General features: G+C 46.1%; 1 protein-coding gene across 2 annotated transcripts in view; it reads right to left on the reverse strand.

Moving 5' to 3' along the window:
* Nucleotides 1–18,319, reverse strand: part of SLC24A3 (solute carrier family 24 member 3) — a 139,829-nt gene that overhangs the window by 10,055 nt on the left and 111,455 nt on the right. For both annotated transcript variants that reach the window (XM_035898631.1, XM_035898630.1), the window contains 8 exons: nt 17,438–17,463; nt 15,754–15,807; nt 14,041–14,186; nt 11,227–11,387; nt 10,359–10,635; nt 8,594–8,760; nt 6,690–6,804; nt 6,121–6,233 (listed from right to left, as the gene is read on the reverse strand). In XM_035898631.1, the coding sequence (XP_035754524.1) occupies nt 6,121–6,233; nt 6,690–6,804; nt 8,594–8,760; nt 10,359–10,635; nt 11,227–11,387; nt 14,041–14,186; nt 15,754–15,807; nt 17,438–17,463 (1,059 nt within the window). The remainder of the gene's footprint in view (nt 1–6,120; nt 6,234–6,689; nt 6,805–8,593; nt 8,761–10,358; nt 10,636–11,226; nt 11,388–14,040; nt 14,187–15,753; nt 15,808–17,437; nt 17,464–18,319) is intronic.

Here is an 18,319-nt window from a genome sequence, read left to right on the forward strand (position 1 = left end):
CATTCCTGCAGGTTTCAGTGGAATTTCCTTCCTGGAGCTTTTTTGAGACTCCTGAGAAAACATCCTTGGTTTGCTCTGTGCCACACAATTCACTTTGCAGAGGGTACACACCCTGGAGTACTTAACACGGACATAGACAGTCAAGGTATTAAGCAAGAGATGCAGGGGTTATGGTTGGAGAGAATTCGTGTATTGTTAAGAGCTTTGGAAGGGACCAGACACTTTGCTTTACGTGCTTTTGCTCTACTACAGTATAACCATCCCAGTCTCCCTGTCACAAAACTTGGGAGCAAATGCACTCAATACATGCAAACTATTCAAGGAAGCTGGGACTAGGTAGCTTCAGCATGCACCTGCTTCTATGCCCATCCACACGTTTTTGGGATCAGCGAATAAATTAATCCATTAATACCTGCCAAGCTGCATACTGCTGCTGCAGTGATACCAGCACATCAGGTTGCAGATGCTAATGTCACAGCTGGAAAGAGTCTGGCCCCCCAGAGCAGGAGGAGGAGTAACAGCTACAGAAGTGAAGGGTGATGCTGTGGGAAGCAGGGACGCCTGCAGACACTCGGAGTCACCACCCTGTTGCTGTCCTAGACCTTCATGTTTGCCCGATGACTGACAGATCCATTGACCCTATCCTCCCTCTTCCCTCTGAGGCTTTAAGGTGGTCCGTATGCAGATACCTGGGCCAAAGTGGGGCAGGGAACAGATACGAGGATGTTGGCTGTGAGGAGACGAAGGCCAGCTTTGTCCTAATGTCGTAAGATTCATCATAGTGCCTTGGAATTAAAACAGTGAAGAGCAAACTGGTCAGCCAGGGGCGAAGCAGTGACGCTTGCTGTCTCAATGTGTGTTTCTCGAGTGTCCGCTCTCCTCTGGAATCTCTGATGTCTAAGGTGGCTCACGCTGGGGTTACTCCTCCTCTCTCTAGCTGCCTGTTTGCATGAAAGGAACGTAATGTCTCCAAGACTTCTAACTTACTGTCAAATTTTGCTGAAACTGGCTGAAGTTATCAGGCAGAGGAATGATGGATAAACATATGATTATACTCCCAAATGCTGATGTGAACAAATGAACCTGGCTGTTTATCCTTAGGCTAGAATCCCTGGTCCTGATTTACAGCTTCACATCCAAAAAAAAAATTCCAGAGGGAAGCAATTGGATGGGAGACACAGAGCAAATGTCCTTCCACTCCGGATTTGCCAGGGCCACTGGGGAAGGATTCTTACAGGATTACAGAGTCAGCAGTGTGTCCAGGACTCAGAGCTGGAAGAGATGAGAAAGTGAACTCTTTCAAAGGTCTCTCTAGGTCCAGAGGGATGCTGCTTTTTCTCTGAAAGTCCTGCTGGCATGCTAGATTAGCTAGGTCAGAGCCGCAGCAGGAGGGTGGCCAAGTGACCTCTGAGTAGCGGAGATAGGAAGCTCCAGTGGGAAGCACGGCGGAAGGCAGAGTTAGTGCCTGGACATTAATGGGTGTCCAGAAATAACAAGGAATCTTAAAACAATAAACATATAGTTGGGTTGTAGGCTAGACATTGTAGAAACAGAAGGGATCTGCTGTGGAAGCTGTCTGATACTGGACAGATCTGCCCTTTGATGGGAAAAGCGTCAGTGGCCTGGCCCGAACCAAGAACTGCAGGACTGACAACAGAGTTGAAGGCAAAGGGTGAGGGCAGAGGAGGACCTTTTCTTCTCTGCACCAACACTAACATTTTCCTGGAGAAGGATGAGATGGAGCATTCTCTGGCTTGGGTTTGGACTGACTCCAGTCAGCATTGGAAAGAAGAGAATAAAAATCCAGCATTGCACATTGATGATCACGCTGAGTCAGACCTAGGTTATAGTAACAGATACAGGCGGGTGAGGCAGGGTGAATGACAATGGAGACCAGTGCTCTGGAGCATACAGTAGTTCTGCAAAGCATTGCCTGGTGTGCCAGCTTCCTACAGCACATCATGGGAGTGCAGCCCCCCTGTTCAGGCTGGGGCTGTGGCTGCCCTGCAGGCTCCACTTGCGCTGTACCCACATCCTACAGGAAAATGTTTCATTTAAAGTATGAAAACAGAAGAAGAGGAACTTCCTTCTCTAAAACAGGTGACAGATGCTTCCAAGATGCAGCCTGAGAAGCAAAAGATGTTTTTCCGTTCCTTTCTGGTAACAAGAAATAAATAATAAAATAAATATTAAGCTGAAATATCCATCAACAGTGGGCCTGGGAAAGGGGCAGTCAGAAGTGGGAGAGGCACTTAATCGAAATGATTGCGATTTAACAACCCAGTGCCAGGATGTGTCTCAAGAGATTCTCAGTCTATTTCTCGTTCTGCCACTTACCTACTGCGTGACCTCCAGCAAAGCCATTAGTCTCTCTTTGACAGGTCCCCTCTTGCTCTTTTCCTGTCTTATATATTAGGCCACAAGCTTTATTTTTCCCCCTCAGGCACTACCTCATAGAATGAACTTGTTTAAACAAGAAGTCCTGATTCTACGTGGGGCTTCTTGTGGTTGCTGCCAGGCGTATGACAAAACTAGGCAGTAACCGGGACCTTGTGGGACAGTGCTTTCAATATATCGATGTTTCACTACCAGCCACAAGCTTGCAGGCTGCATCTCATCCAAAGCTCTCTGCTCACCTCAAACCAAAATGCAGCATCTGTAAAATGGGCTCCAAAACACCCACCTGCCCTGAGGGAGTTCAAGGAAGGCTCAAACCCAAGCTCATCCTACGAAGGGTGCTACAGCAGCTGAAAGTGATGCGCAGGTGGTTGAGAAGGTTCAGCATACGCGTAATCACAGGACACCACGCTGCCACATGCATGCAGCACAGAGGCAGACAAAGGGAAAGAAAAAGGCAGCAGATCCTCTTCTCCATTTCTGCACAGTAACAGGCCAGAACTCTCTACGCCAGCACTAACAGGGAGCAAAATTTGGCCATAGGGGATTCTTAGGCAGGCAGCCTGGAACAAGAGATACATAGGGATTTTACAGAGTATGATATTAGAGAAATACCATGCTCTGGAGAGCGCCCTGAGTGTTTAGACTTCCAGAAAAATAAGGCTGGAGGGGTCTCCTAGGAGGCTCTTCTGCATAAAAGCTTAACTTTCAAATCACACAGTCTACTTTTTTTGGCTTCCACAAAAGCTATTACTGTCTTAACAGCTTGTTTATTAAAATGCATTTACTCTCTACTTTCAGCAAAAGCTTAACTTTGCCACAGTCCTCTTATATTAAACATTCTGCAGAGGCAATCAGGGTTTTGGATGGCTATGCAAAAGTAACCACGACCAAGCAAGCTCTTTCTGTCTTTTACAAATCTCTCCTTCCTACACAAGACAGGGGCATGATGATGGCTTTGAGGAGTTCCTCTTTTGGAGGAGATGCTCCAAAGACACGTTTGGATCCTGCCAAATACCAAAGGAGCAGTATTAAAACATGACTATTAGCTCAGAAATAACCTAGTGCTTCTGATTCAGTCACATTCAGTGGGCGAGCAGGTTGGCCTAAGCCTGTGAATACCCACCCCGTGAGCAGGCCTTACCCGTGCCAGCAGCCCACGGCTCAGCCCTACAGACCTCAGCGAAGAGGAGCTCCTCGTCTTCTGCCCCTGCTGACCTTGGTGCCAGGCCCATCAGCAGGGCTCCCTGAATAACAAACAGCACCTCACAGGTCTTAATGCTGTCACCAGGCTACACTTGGCCCAGCTAACTCTAGCCTTTTCTGGCAACTCAGCAATACTTAAATAATTAATTACTAATAACAGGGGGGGGGTAGAGGGAGGAGGGCTTGTTTTGTTTTGACATCCAATTATCCAAGGATTTGGGAGAGAAATCCAGGAACTACAAGTGAAAACTGAGAAAACTCTGCTAATTGTGGGGCTGTTCCCAAAACTGCTTTTTCTAACCATGTGATCACACTGTACAATGAACGTTTTGGGTGTGCAAAACAGTAGTGACATTGTTATGCCTCCACGAAAGCTGGCTGCTTCCGTTCAGCCACTTGTTTTCATCCTTTTCCACAGAAATATAGATGAGCTACAGATAAGCTGCTCATTAAAGAAAGGGATTTTATTCCTACAGCATTGCTTCCTTTTGTCACTCCTATATTCAAGAAGAGGGAAGATCCAAGGAACTGGTCAGCCTGACCTTGATCCCTGGGAAGGTGATGGAGCAAATAGTCCTGCGAACCACTGCTAAACATATGAAAGACAAGAAGGTGATTGTGAGCAGACATATAGATTTAAGAAGGGGAAATCATGTTTACCCAGCCTGATAGCCTTCTATGATGAGGTGGACTTGTTGGGTGAGGGGAGAGCAACAGATGTTGTTTATGTTGACTTCAGCAAGGCTTTTGACACTCTCTCAAATGTCCTCACGGACAAACAGAGGAAGAACAGACTAACTGGACAGTGGTGTGGCCGAACCACTGCACTCAGAGTCCAGCTTGGGGGCCAGTCACTAGTGGTTTACCCCAGGGGTCAATACTGCTTAATGTCTTTATTAATGAACTGGATGGTGGGGCAGAAGGCACCCTCAGCAAGTTTGCAGCTAATACAAAACTGGGAGGGGTGGCTGATGCACCAGAGGGTTGTGCTGCCATCCAGAGGGACCTGGACAGGCTGGAGAAATGTGCAGGCAGCAAACCCATGAACATCAACAAAGGGAAATGAAAAGTCCTGCACCTGGGAAGGAATAATCCCATGCATCAGAACACTCTGGGGCTGACCAGCTGGAAAGCAGCTTGGCAGAGAAAGACCTGTTGATCCTGGTGGACACCAAGCTCAAGTCCGCAATGCACCCTTGTGGCATGGAGCACCAACAGCATCCTGGGCTGTGTTAGCGGAAGCGTTGCCAGCAGATAGAGGGAGAAGATCCTTCTCTACTCAGCACTGGTGAGACACATCTGGAGTGCCTGGTCCAGTTCTGTGCTCCCCAATACAAGGAAGATATGGACTTACTGGAATGAGTCCAGTGAAGGCCCGTAAGGATGATTTAAGGGACTACGGCATCTGACATACAAAAAGAGGCTGAAAGAGCTGGGACCGTTCAGCCTGGAGAGAAGATTCAGGGGGATCTTATCGATGTGTATAAATTCCTGATGGGAGAGGATAGACAAGGTGCAGCCAGACTCTTCTGAGCAGTAATCATTGAAAGGACAAGAGGCAACAAACACAATTTTAAATACAGAAATTCCATTTAAACATAAGAATGCTTTTTTACTGTGAGAGTGGTGAAACACGGGAACAAGCTCCTTGGAGGTACTCAAGACCCAACTGGAGATGGTCCTAAGCAACCTGCTCTAGCTGACTCTGCTCTGAGCAGAGGGTTGGGGACTAGAAGATCTCCAGAGGTACTTGCCAACCTCAACAATTCTGTGATTCTCCGGTCTTGTAACTTTGCATTCACTCAGTGATTGTAATCAAGAACCTTTCCTCTGTCCTACACTGCTGTCCGAGTGGTGTCCAGCTAACAGCAATAGCAACTTTCCTCTGGGACTTTATGGCATCCCCTGCTCTTCCTTCTTAGAAGGGAGCTTGCAACAACTTTGGGGACAGGGGGAGGTGGCTATTCTATCATTTGGGAAGTAAAGAACGGTTTCATTGGTGTTGGGCAGGTTTTCTCAAACAGGAAAGCTCTGCAGTGTTTCCTGATGATGGTCACGCTCTGAAATGTCCAGTTATTTAACAGCTTCCTTCATCTTCCAGTTCAGTTAACACTAGAATTTTTCTTACCAAAAGCCCTACAGGTCTGCTCTATTCTTTACTTTCTACCCATGTTTTTAATCCCCCCTGTGTTATTATAACAACAGGATCATTCTCCCTATTTGGGATATATTCAATTGAGTAAAAATACAGTATAGTCTAGTGAGTTAGCTTATTTCAGCACAAGACTGCTGCCTTTAAGGAAGAAATGGAAGTGCTTGTCCTCCAAAGGATGGGGAATGTCCACTGACAATTAACTGCTGCTTCTCCCAAACCATAACAGAGCAAAACTATTTGTTTCTTCAAATCCGATCCACAGAATTTTGGACTTTATTTTTTTTCTTAAATAGATCTGTTTTCTTTTCAAAAATTTAAATAAATAAATAAATAAGAAACATGTGAACAAATGTAGGACTTACGTATGATCCATAATTCACTGCTAGAGTCTGCAAAGCCCATGGGAGGCCTAGGCCAATTAAAATATCAAAAACATTGCTTCCGATGGAGTTGGACACAGCCATATCCCCCATACCTGCAGGAATGGAAACCATGTGCAATCAGACATGTCTCAGAAAAGTCTTTTAAACAGAAACACAATAATTTGATCTAATCCAGACTCCTTAAAACCAGTACTATCTTCCAGTCCTTATGACTGTGGAGAAAAGCTGGGAAGTCACCTGAAAGACCTTTATGCCATGTTCTAAACGATTCTATACCACCAATATTTAAATTAAGAAAAACTTTGTGACTTTTGGGGAAAGCTTGAAGTTGACAATAGTGCCAAAACTTGTTCCACACTGTCATTAAGAACCTGTTAGCTGCTTTGCAATAGCAACATAATTTCCTTCTTTGTTCTTGTTTTACATTTCCGTCTCAGGAAAAGGGCTCTGTGTGTTTTCACATTCAAGACACATCTGTGCTACCTAAAGAGGAAGAGGACACAAGGAAGCACTTCCATAGCAGTATGGCATCTCTGTGATGAACCTACCTTGCCTTGCTACGATAAGGCTTGCCATGCAGTCTGGCACACTGGTTCCAGCTGCCAAGAAAGTGATGCCCATGATCACATCTGGAATTCCCAGTGTGTAACCAATGATTGTCACCTAAGGAGAAGAAATAAACTGTCAAGCTGTTTACAAGAATTAAAATCGGAGACCAGCTTGGCCCAATTCTGCAAGATGCTGCGAGACAGAGTTTATCGCTCAGTGCAAACTCACACTTTCTTTAAAGAGAGGCAGTGGCAGACTTTTTTGGTATATTCATCAGCTGGCAGAGGACAGCACTGACCTGCTATGTACCCTCTTTTGTTAGCCACCTCACACCTTTCATCCACAATTTTTCTGACACTAATCTGGAAAAGAAAATATATGGTGGCCCACTAGCCTGTGTAACAGTCTCCTGATCCTGGCTGAAGCTTGCAGACATTATTATATACAAATAATAGCTAAACAGACACTAAAGCAACCCCATGGTTCATTATACTATGTAAATGCCATAAGCAGGGACATATCCCCAAGTGACTGCAAACAATTCCTACTGGCAGAGCGGAGACACCTTTAATTGCCTCTTTCCTTTGCTATGCAGTCTGTGATAAGTTAGTGCTCTTCAAACTGATTAATATTTTTTAATTTTGGATGCCTTTGTCTAATGATACCCATTTCCTATTAGCCACATTTAATTGCTCTTCTGAACTCCCCATAGCATACTCAAGGAAATGTGAACCTTATGCTAGAAGCAGCCCAGTGACCCTGGGGGCTCTGGTATTTCAGCTCTGGAAAGCTGGGATAGCTTTTTTCTTGAAAAACACCTCATCCTCACAGATGAAAAAGCAGAAGAAAACAAGTAACTTTCTATTTCCTGTTCAGGGTAACATGGGTTATTGAAAACAAAACAAACTAAAAACCCCTCTTCTGTAACTGCTTTGATTAGTTCGCAGGGAAAAGCCTGGCATTCATGCTGGCATTTAGTACATGAACTAATTGTGAAGGCAGTCAAGATTTTTTTGCTGCCTCCCCCTTCCCAGCCGGGAAGCAGTGGCCAGTGCTTTAGTGAGGGATCTCCATGGTCTTTGGGTCCCATGCCGAGACAGACCATGAACTGTGCACTCCATCGCAAGGGCAACAGCCCAAACCCAGGCTTCCCTTGTTAGATCCTCTCCTGATGCTAATGCCCCATCACTGCCTGATACTGCTGAAGAGTAGAGACCGCTCCAAAGGAAACACAATCCATGCTGCGGTATTTCTGTAATCCTAATGAGGACAACTTATGCTTTTCACCTACACACACCATGTAACGAGGCCTGCAGCAAGCTAACAGGCTCAATGATCCAGCCAGTGCACAAAATTTCTCCCCTGTGAACAGGCCAACTATGCTTGGATTTCCTTGTGTTCATTTTTATTTACCCCCTTCTACCTTTAGGATAATGAAGTAGAATTAAGCTGCTGTCGGACTAGAGTAGTTGTGCAAGAATTTGGCTGAATATTGTGCTTTTATTCATGCTGGCTTCAAAGTGTTATCATTCTCAACTCTGTCTCTCAAGCTTGCTTCCTCCAAGGAAAAGAAAAGCTATTGTGGCTAGATTCTTACTAGCATCAGGGCCTCTTTACACTGCCCTGCACAACTAGGAGGTGTTAAAGTGGTGCAACTATAATTTTTCCCCATGTTAAAGAATCTGGGTGAAATTCCAGCCCTGAACCAATTTCAAAGGCCATGGCTACTGGCCCCTAATTTTCTTCTCTCAGTGTGAACAAGTCTAATAGAAATGGAAGCAGACTTAAGGCTTCTCATTTAAAAATTCAGGTATGTCAAACTTTCTACACACTCCTCTAAGCTGACAAAACCCGCTTCTGTTGCCTCTCCCAGGTTGTGGTTTCTGCTTTAGTTAGTACATACCATCCACACCATCATGTAGGAGAAAGCTGCAATCCAGAGGGTAGAAGAAGCAAAGGTAACCATGAACCATTTTTCCAAGTGGGGTTTGTTACAGTTGGGCACTGTGAAGTACAGGACAAAACTCAATGGCCATGTAAAGAGCCACTTCAAGATTTCTATCTTGCCAGCTGTAAAACAAAAAAGGGAAACAATCACAATTCTAGTCTGCTTTAGTCCAGAATGTTATTATTTTGTTAATATTAACAAGCCAGATGCCAGGGACACTGCAGCCTCACTGCTGTTCAAACAGATGATGACAAGACATGCCTTGTTCAGAAGATCATGGTGTGATGGCAGAGATGGGAGGGCAGGGAGGGGCACAGGGAAGGAGTATGAAGTGCTTCCCCGAGAGTTTGTTAAGTAATGGGTCAGGGCACAATCTCCTGCTACCCTCCCTGGGTCTGATTCTTACAGGTACCACATAAAAAGAAAGTTCTAGAAAGAGATCTGATCCATCTCCAACCACCTAATGGGATGGTACAGAAAAGATGGAGCCAGGCCCTTCACAGAAATGCACAAGGAAATTGTAAGAGCCAATGGAATCAACTTGCAGCAAGGGAAATTCAGAATAGATGCTACCATAAGTTGTGCATTTTCGTTTTTTTCCCACCACGAGGGTAGTCAAACACTGGAACAGGTATGCAAAAAACCTGTGGGATCTCCATCCTTACAGATAATCAAAACTCAACTGGACACAGCCTTGGGCAGGAGGGATTTGAACCAGAGATCTCCAGAGGTCTATGCCAACTTTTCCCATATTATGAATCTAGTGTCATGGTCCATAGGACATCTAAATTATTCTCTTCGGGCTCATTTTTTTTCCCCTTACTTGAACTACAGCTATTCTGTTTGAGTGAGATCTGAACAGGAGTTCCCAAAAATGTATCACACCTGTAAAGGGCAGGACCATTCCCCACAGTATTCTGGCTTGTCTGCAACACAGCAGATCTTGCCAGCTGTGGCAAGTGTGAGTCAAAGGTAGGGCAGGGGTACATTATAATCATCCCGGGACTAGAGCCCTGATGGGGTAAGAGGGACTTGGCAAAAAGGAGATCTCCATCCTGCAGGTGCAGTGGTCAGCAACCCGAGGCACACATGCTTTTTCACAAGTCACATAGCTGTTCTGGCTTTCTAAGCCCTCCAGAAAGAGCAAGAAGACACTGTGGCTGTGCCTAGTTAACAGCAGGAAGCAGAGGTGCCCAGGACCTTCTTTTGTCACCGCTCCACATGAGCACCACCACTGCCTTGTTTCCACTAGCGCTACACCCGACCACTGAGGCAAGAGCACACCTCATTTCCCAGCAAAGGTAAGGCCTAGATGCAGATGCATCTGACCTGCATTCAGGCACCTTGCCAGCAGCCCCACCATCCTCAGCTTCCTCCGCAGTCAGCAGAGAGGGCCTCTCCAGAGGGTGACCAAGGTTTTGGGGGTAGGAAACACACCATGGAGATTGCTGCCTCTCCCCTCTGACTGCAGCAGCAGCACTGAGCCAACGCACGAGCTGCAGCAGAAGTGCGTCCAAGCCCAGGAGTCTGCATCCTGAGAAGTTTCTGCTGCTTCCCAGTTCCTCTCATCTTTTACCTGTGACCAGGAACTACACTGGGAGATGCATGCTGATGGGAGCTCTCGGAGACGTTTCTACCTCAACATGTCTCTGCAATGCTTTCTGGCATACCCAAACTGAGTTTTGCTTTCTGGAACAACACAAACCCAGAAGCTTCTTACTGGGTAGGTCAAAAGGTGTGTATGGCCCTTCATGGTCATCATCATCATCATCCTCCTCCTCCTCTTCATCGTTTTCGTTGTTCTCATTATCCTCATTCTCGTTATCTGTCTCGTTCCCAGCCTCAGCCATGTCTTCATCCCGCCGTGTGCCATTCACGCCCCGCTCAGCAGAGTTGCTGGGGCCTGTCCCATTCTCAACCACGTGTTTGATCGGTATTTTGATTGCTACTTCTGACTCACCATTGGTGTAAGTCCTGCTATTGATCAGCCTTTGTCTCTGTAAATAAAGGCACAAATTCTTGCTGAAAGACAGATGTTTTTAATTTGATTTTTTAAAGAGAAAGGGAGGAACAGAGAAAGAGAGATGTGCAGAGTTCTTTAAAAATTTGGCTTTAAAAGCAAAAGGGATGAATTTTGATCAGGTATAACACAGTGCTTGCTTGCAGGTGACTAGATAAATCTCACCGATACAACTTTTATACGAGAAGGACCAGTGGCTGTAGAATTGACTGCAGGAGTATTCCAAGACCAGGGCAAGTATTCCATGAGTAGGGTACTCAGTGGAGTACCATATTATTAAGTAAGTGCAAGTAATATTAATGTCAGACCAATGCAGGAGGCACCTCCTGCGAGCAACAGCTACAGGCAACATAACCACATAATGCCTTGAAGGTTTCTCTGCTAAAATCTCCATGAGGACAGACAGCAAGGGATGGATTAGTAGAGTCAGTGTCAGAAGGATAAAATCTGGGGAAATACTATCAGGGATCCAGAAAAACCGAAACACTTCCATTTCGACCCAAACACTGCTACTGGAAAAGGCAAATTCAGAAGCAGAAGGGGCAGCAGGGGGAGAGAAAAGACATACCTCATTGATTAACATTCGGCTGGCCATAGAGAGACGTGTTTTGGGAGGGAAGTGGCTGGTTATCATGATCCGGAGCCCAGCCTCAGAAAATGAAAGCTGGTGTGGGTAGGCAGACAGCAGCTCATCCACCATGATCACAGAGGCTTTACGGTGGAAATTTCCTGCAGTGAAGGAACAGAGAAATTGAGGTCGTCTTCCAGCAGTCTCTCTCTCTGCCCTACGTGGCTCTCAGAAGGATAAACCCACAGGTTCCTTTTGTAAGAACCATTCCTTCAGCTATTGCCATTCAAAATATGCCTCCTCTGTCCTTAATTTCTATCTTCACATGTCCTCCATTTCTGTCTTTAAATATATCACCAAGATGGTGTCTCCACTCATGCTCATTACAGAGAATTAAATCTGCTCTGCGCAGTTCATCACGGGCCTGCGTTAAGCAGATCACTGCTTCCACAGCAGCTATTCCACCGAGGTAGAAATGGTGCTGCAGTAAAGCTGCATTAATTCCACTGTTGTAATCTGCACTTCTGTGAGGATATTGGCCTCACCCACCATTAAATGTACATAAGGGTGAGCAAATTGTCACTGTGTTCCTGCAGGGTACCAATGCAAATGAAAAGCAGGTTCCTGCATCCTGGGCAAGCAGCTCATGGCTGGGAAGTGCCATCAAACCTGGCAGCAAGCGCAGACGCCGCTCCATGGGGTGTGACCCGCAGTGCGGGAGCAAAGGAACAAGGAGACAGGGGCAGGTACCTGAATCGTGCTCCAGCTGGGGCACAGTGCCAGTGCCCACTACCTCTGGGGTGGCGCGGTGCCAGTGCCCACCCTTTCTGTGCCTGGATGCTACCTTGGGGTGTAAATTCTGGGCCAGGACTGGGACTTGGCAGCAGGAAAACCTGAGGCCTTCCCCGACACATCTCTGCTTTGGTTTATTAAAACCAGTGCTGAACACTGACAAATGTTGCATGCCATTATTATTTATTACCATCACTGCTAGTCTTACAGAAGAGTATCTCCTTGGCTTTAGTGTCACTTTTTTTTCTGACTGAGAAGGTTTCCATGGATTGGGGTAGATAAGTGGGGTCATCTATATTAAAAAAAAAAAAATAAAAAAAATCGAACCAGCCAGCCAGCTTTTTATTGTTACTTTTTCCATGTTGGCATTTCCTGCACGGCACTTGGGGGAACTGCCCCAAACACACAAACACTTCTGTTTGATTCTTTTTGGCCCCCTGTTGAGAAAAAGCCTCAGAAAACATGTGCTAGTGTCTGAAACCCTCAGGCAACCTGTTGCAATGGTGCTGTTTGTGCCCCATGCTACTGGCTGGTGTGCAGAGCAGTGCCACACGCCTGTCTGCGCCTCTGGTGGCCCACTGCCAAGTAAATACAGGAACAATCTGCAAGAAAATGAGGCAATCCTTTCATCTTCCTTCCTCAGCCAGTTTGAGTAACTGCAAGCGTCCAAAACAAAAAATTACCAGCAGCTGAGCAGTCTTGGGAGATTTAAACCAAATCCCACAGTCAGAACTGCCTCATTTGTGCGTAACTGAGTAAACCTAGATGACTAAGGCCTGAGTTTACACATACTAAGTTTTACCAGTCTAGCTTCACTGGTACAGAGTGCAGTCATCTTGCCAGCACAATTTTGCTATTGAGAGCCCCAGGCTACAGAGAGCTGTTCCCACAAAAGCAGCTTCCCCAAAACAGAGTGCACAGCACTCACGAAAGCCTTCCCTCAGCAACAGGGGCAGTGACATGATAGCTGGCTTCTGGTAGACTGGAAGGGTTTGATGTCAGCAAATAAACCCCTCTACATTACATGTGTAGTTGCTTACTGGATGCAGACTGCCTTTCAATCACTGTTTCCAGGAAAGGAGACCTATTTTTGTTACTTTTTTTTCAGTCCAGGGAAACAAAAAGGGCAGCCCACCTGTAGTCAGAGACCAGGACTGCTTCAGACAAGATAGAGCTCCTTCTCAGGTTAAACCAGTGACTGGAGGGGGGCGGGGGGGAAGTTATTCCTGAGGATAAATACATATAAATCCCAAGCAGTTATGCACATGCTTGTTGACTGTTGCAGAGATTAAAAAAATTATCCTCTGTAAATACAGTTTAGCACATGCTTGCAGACACACACATTGAGCTACTGCTGAGCTATGGAGCAGGGGGATTTTTTTTAAGCTGAAGAAATATGATCATTTTTATATGTGATCATGACTAAAGTCAAATGGGAGCAGATTTCAGCCAAAGTGAAATCCACTTAGAGATTATTTACATGGAAAAGTTGTACACATTCAAGAGAGCATGTGCAGTAAGACCACACTACCTAGAGCAATAGAGAGTCCTCACTCTCCCTTCACTGGGGTGGAAAGTGTACAACTATATGTAGGGCCTTTTTCCCTGCTCAGTTTATGTTGCTTTGGAATGGACTTAAATTTATCAGGAGGTACTAGATGTAAATGGGCATCTTCAGTGCAGAATAGCAGCACTCACAGGAGGACTTACAATGGTGTGGCTGTATCCTTCTAAATAAGTAGCCCCTGGGCAAGTCAGGCTTGAAGCTGGAGGAGTCCTTTCAGTCAGGCACTTGTCCAGCAGCAAGAGCTACCCAGAGGAGGCCTGAGCTGCCTCCAGCGGCGAAGGATGCGGTGGCTGGGGTCACCCAGGCACAGGAGCCATGGCCATCTGGCAGGGGTTCACAAAAGGGCCACCTCCCCACCTATTTCATGGCTGGTAAGACAAAAGCAGTCCACACTGCATGACCAGTGGACAAACCTGTAAACATTCAGAATGATGCAAGCAAGCAGGGTGACTTACTGGAACAGTTACCTTTCTTTAGTAATACCACTGTGGCATCACAGTTGCTGTTATCATCCATTTCCGTGTTATTTGCTAAACCGTTCACCATGTTTGCAGAGTTTTTTGTCTTCCTTTCGAAGCAGTGATGTATGGTTGAGTTGTACCTGCACAAATGAAACAGATATAGATATACCTTTGCTTCTTCCACGTGGATTTCTCGACACTTTTCCTTTCCTAGACTCACATCCTGTGTGATCCAACTAAGGCGGGGGAAGAAAACCCCTCTGGTTTTAAGGAAATGTAGCCACGGCATGCCAGAGCTCTAACTGGTATCACTTTGTAACTGCCATAGCTCTAACATACAATGCAATCTCTCCGTACCCAGAAGGCTACGAAAGATGCAAGACATGAATCTTAAATGACATGTATGCTTATGTACTATGTGTAATTAAAATTCTGTACAGCAAATAACGATTACTTGTTATCATCAAAAATTATTTTTTATCACATAATCACACTTGAGCATGAGTGTTATTTTACCTCTGAAGACCTAGCACAGAAACACAACACCATATGCTAAGTTCTGTCTCAACATTTTTGGGGGAAAAAAAAAAATCTTTGTTTCTTATTTTATTTAGAGTAGTCAGGAGTTGTCACAAACATGAGCTGAGGATCTCACCACGACACTCAAAGGCAAGGGTAGCCCACTGTGAACACCTGGCCAAGGTCCCTAACTAGGCCGACAACCTCCCCAGCTAGATCCAAACAGGTCTGAAACATCTGTTCACACTACAGCATTGCTTTCAGAAGAAAAATCCATTCCAGATTGAAATATTACAACTGTCAGTTCTGCCAGTCAGTTCATCATTGCAAGGGTGAAGCTACCCTCCATGTTAAAGACAAAGTTTCTAATTATTAGCAGTGAGATGAATTCTGACCTGTGTTCCCTTCAACCCAGCCCGAGTGTTTTGCTGTTCTCACTGAGAATTGCTCTCACAATATTTACTCTAGTCATAATTTCAAAACAAATCTCTACTCTTACTTGTTGAGACAAGACCACTGGTGTGCTTGGCAGCTGGTAGGTTTTGTTGAATGTTCTAGTTTAAATCTGGGTTTCCTTTCCACTGCCTTTTGAAAACAAGGCAGGAGGAGGGGAACCAAACAGCAGAACAGACTAGCTTTGCTAGCATGAACTTGCGTGAAAGAAGTTACACAGACGCTCAGAAAATCGATGTTGATTGTGCTGTAGTTTTGTCATGGGTCTCCAAGCAAGTAAGAACAAATTTCTGTGGAGCTTAGCACCCATAAAAAGTAGACTGGAATCTCCCGCGTGTCTATTTCTGAGTAGGGGTGCTAAGGCAAAGTCAGAAGAGGCTGCTTTGGTGGGACTCAGAGATGGATTCGGTTCCCTGCTCTGCCACAAAGTTACTGCATTAGCCTTGGTCGGGTCACACAGGGTGATATCCATAAAGTATCATCCACCTTTTGATGTCTGATCCTCAGATCTGTACTATGGAGACAAGCAGCCCCTTCCTGCCTCATCAGGATAAATGACAGGGCAAGGTGCTTTAACCCCTGCTGTTGGAAGTGCTGCTGGCAGGCAACCTGCGTGATGCAATGGAAGCCCTGCCCACAGCCTGTGGCTCTCTCTAATTACCTTTGCAACCTCTGGAAAAGCACCGGAGCAGGGAGCCTTACGACCTAAACAAGCCGAGGGCACATTTGACTTACTTCATGATAACGATGTAGATGACATACATCAGCACTAAGACTAAGGACTCCCACCTGAAACAAGAGTGACACAGAAAACACATCAGAGCAGGGCACAGCAGTTGGCTGCCCAAGTTCAGCCGTTCCCCCATCTGTCACGCTACAAACTTGAGGAAAGGCTTGACCCTCTTGGGCCATCTTAACATACCTCTTGGAAAGGGAATGCATAAAGACACGGCTCACACACCCAGGTGCAATGCCTCCTTTGTTTTCCTGACTTCTGGTTTTACTTGGCCAAATCAACCCATCAACTAATAACGAGTGACTAAACCCCGAAGTTCAGTGAACAAATCCAAGGAACACCGACACTTCTGTAAGGACAATACCTGTGGGGGCTGTGGCAGAGGGAGGGGAGCAGTCACCCTGCTCCGCATGAATGGGTGTAAAGCAGGTCGTTGGGCTTTTTGAGCCTTCTGAAGCAGGCCAGTCAGCCTGAACAAGGGGCAGCTGCTCTTTCACTACAGACAATGCAGCAGGCAGCCGTTCAAACTGCTCATTAGATGCTGTCAGGTTTTTTGTCCATTGTCTCTGTGTCAAACTAATGAAATTTGTATGAAAACACAATATAATATGACTTTTAGAACTTATTTCCAGGTAATCTCTTTCATTGACCAAAATGCTGTACCCTGCATAGTTCCCTATGGCAAACTGCTAGTACTTGTGGAAATCATCCATTATCAGAATGATATATACTAAAACTCATGGGCCGTCTTCTCTTTAAGGATTCTGAGACGCTGCACTAACGGTATCAATACCTCATTCCCTGCTTCTGGCAGTTCAACACTCGGCTTCCGCATTCATGTGTTTTAGCTGAAGGGTACAGTCAAATACAATTGGGCCTCGAGTCAATTTTAGTTAAAAAAACAAAACAAAACAAAGGAAAACAAGCCATTGCAAAACTCAGTGTTTCAGAAATCCTTCTCTGAAATTAAACATAAATCCCCCAGTGAGAACAAGTTTAAGAAAACATGCAACCCAAAAAGCCTGACTCCCCCTAGTGCTTGTAATCTAAATAATAATGGCTGTGAGTGAAATCAAAGCTACCACTGTTACTCTACAAGCCCTGAAAGGTGCTGCAAAAAAACCATGAAAGCAAAACAACCGAAAGTACACTTTTTAAGTGTTTGAGGTCCTCCTAGCCTGCCATACCTACTGCAGTACATTTCAGCACATTCATGGGGATAATAACATATGTAAGTTTTTTATTTCTTTAAACCCGTCATTCACTCTTTAATGCTGCCTTAGGAGCTTTTGTTTTTTAAATTATTAAAAATGCAAATATTGGAATACACATTTATGATTGCTTGGGTGGCGCTTTCCATTCCCAGGTGGCTGACATCCCTGGCATGCTGGCACCCAAGCAGCCGTCTCTGCCCCTGCTGAGCGCGTCGCCATCCCCAGGCTGCTGCAGGGTGGGCAGAGGGCACCGACTGCCACCACTGTATTGGGAGGCAGGCTGATTGACGCTCTCCTAGGCTTTCCTCTCTGGCTCAGAAAATGAGTTATTCTAGCCCATCTTGCACTGAGGTTTCTCACGCAGCAGGAAACTGCTGCCTGAATGGCCCTGCAGAACTTTTTAGCTTTCCCCTCCTCTCCTGAACCCTTTTGTGGTATAACCAGAAAAAATGAAAAGGGATTCACTTACCAGGAAACCTTTTCGTCATAAATAAACTGTGGAGAAAAGGTTTAAAAATAGGCATGTTATACACGAAATCACAGCTGAAAACAGCTCATCACCTGAGCAGGGGACAGAGTAGGCAGACAACCCAGGGTTCAGGGCAACGGGATTAAGCTCTGGTATGCTTTGGCACTGCCCTCCTGTCCAGCCCTTGAATTCTTCAACCCTGAGTTCCTCTCACCTAGTAAAGGCAGGTAGGTACTCCTTCCCAAACACCACGGGAACCTTGGGTAACTGGGGCTGTGGCAGCAGCGAAGCATAAGCAGTTACAGGGAAAATAGAAGTAAGTCAGAGAAGGGGCTGTACCTGCCTCTGAACCGCATGGCTGGTCTCACCGGAGACACGGCCTCTTCCCCGGACCCGTTCTTGGGTGGCAACCGGGCAATCGCTATGCAGATTTGCAGCCAGCGCCACGGGTGCCGTGATATTTTGCCGGCTAAAAACTGGGCAAAGGCATTGTTCCTTAAGATCTACATGATCACCATGCTAGTGGACTTTAACTACCGTGACAGTGATTTTAGCGCACCTGCAGACTGATGCTGAAGCTTCCCTAGCAACGCTGCGCGAGCCTCTTTGGGAAAGAAGCGGGTCTCTCCCTGCCTGCGTAAGATGCTCGGCGTTGGGGCAGAAGCAAGGCTGTGCCAGAGAGGTGAGGGGTGTTTGCCCGGTTCCAGGAGGGTCTGAAGCCCGCGTTGGGAGGTGACCGGCAGGTGGCTGCAGTGCTCCACAGCTGGGCCCTTCCTCAGGCCACCACCGCCACCAGCCACGCTGGGAGCCACCAGGGCTGCCGTCCTCCCTTGATGGGAACACTCCCGCACCTCGGCTACTCCTTACACCCAGATGGACATC

The sequence above is a fragment of the Egretta garzetta genome, unplaced genomic scaffold (assembly GCF_000687185.1).
Source record: "Egretta garzetta isolate BGI_Z169 unplaced genomic scaffold, ASM68718v1 scaffold198, whole genome shotgun sequence".
Taxonomy (NCBI): Eukaryota; Metazoa; Chordata; class Aves; order Pelecaniformes; family Ardeidae; genus Egretta; species Egretta garzetta.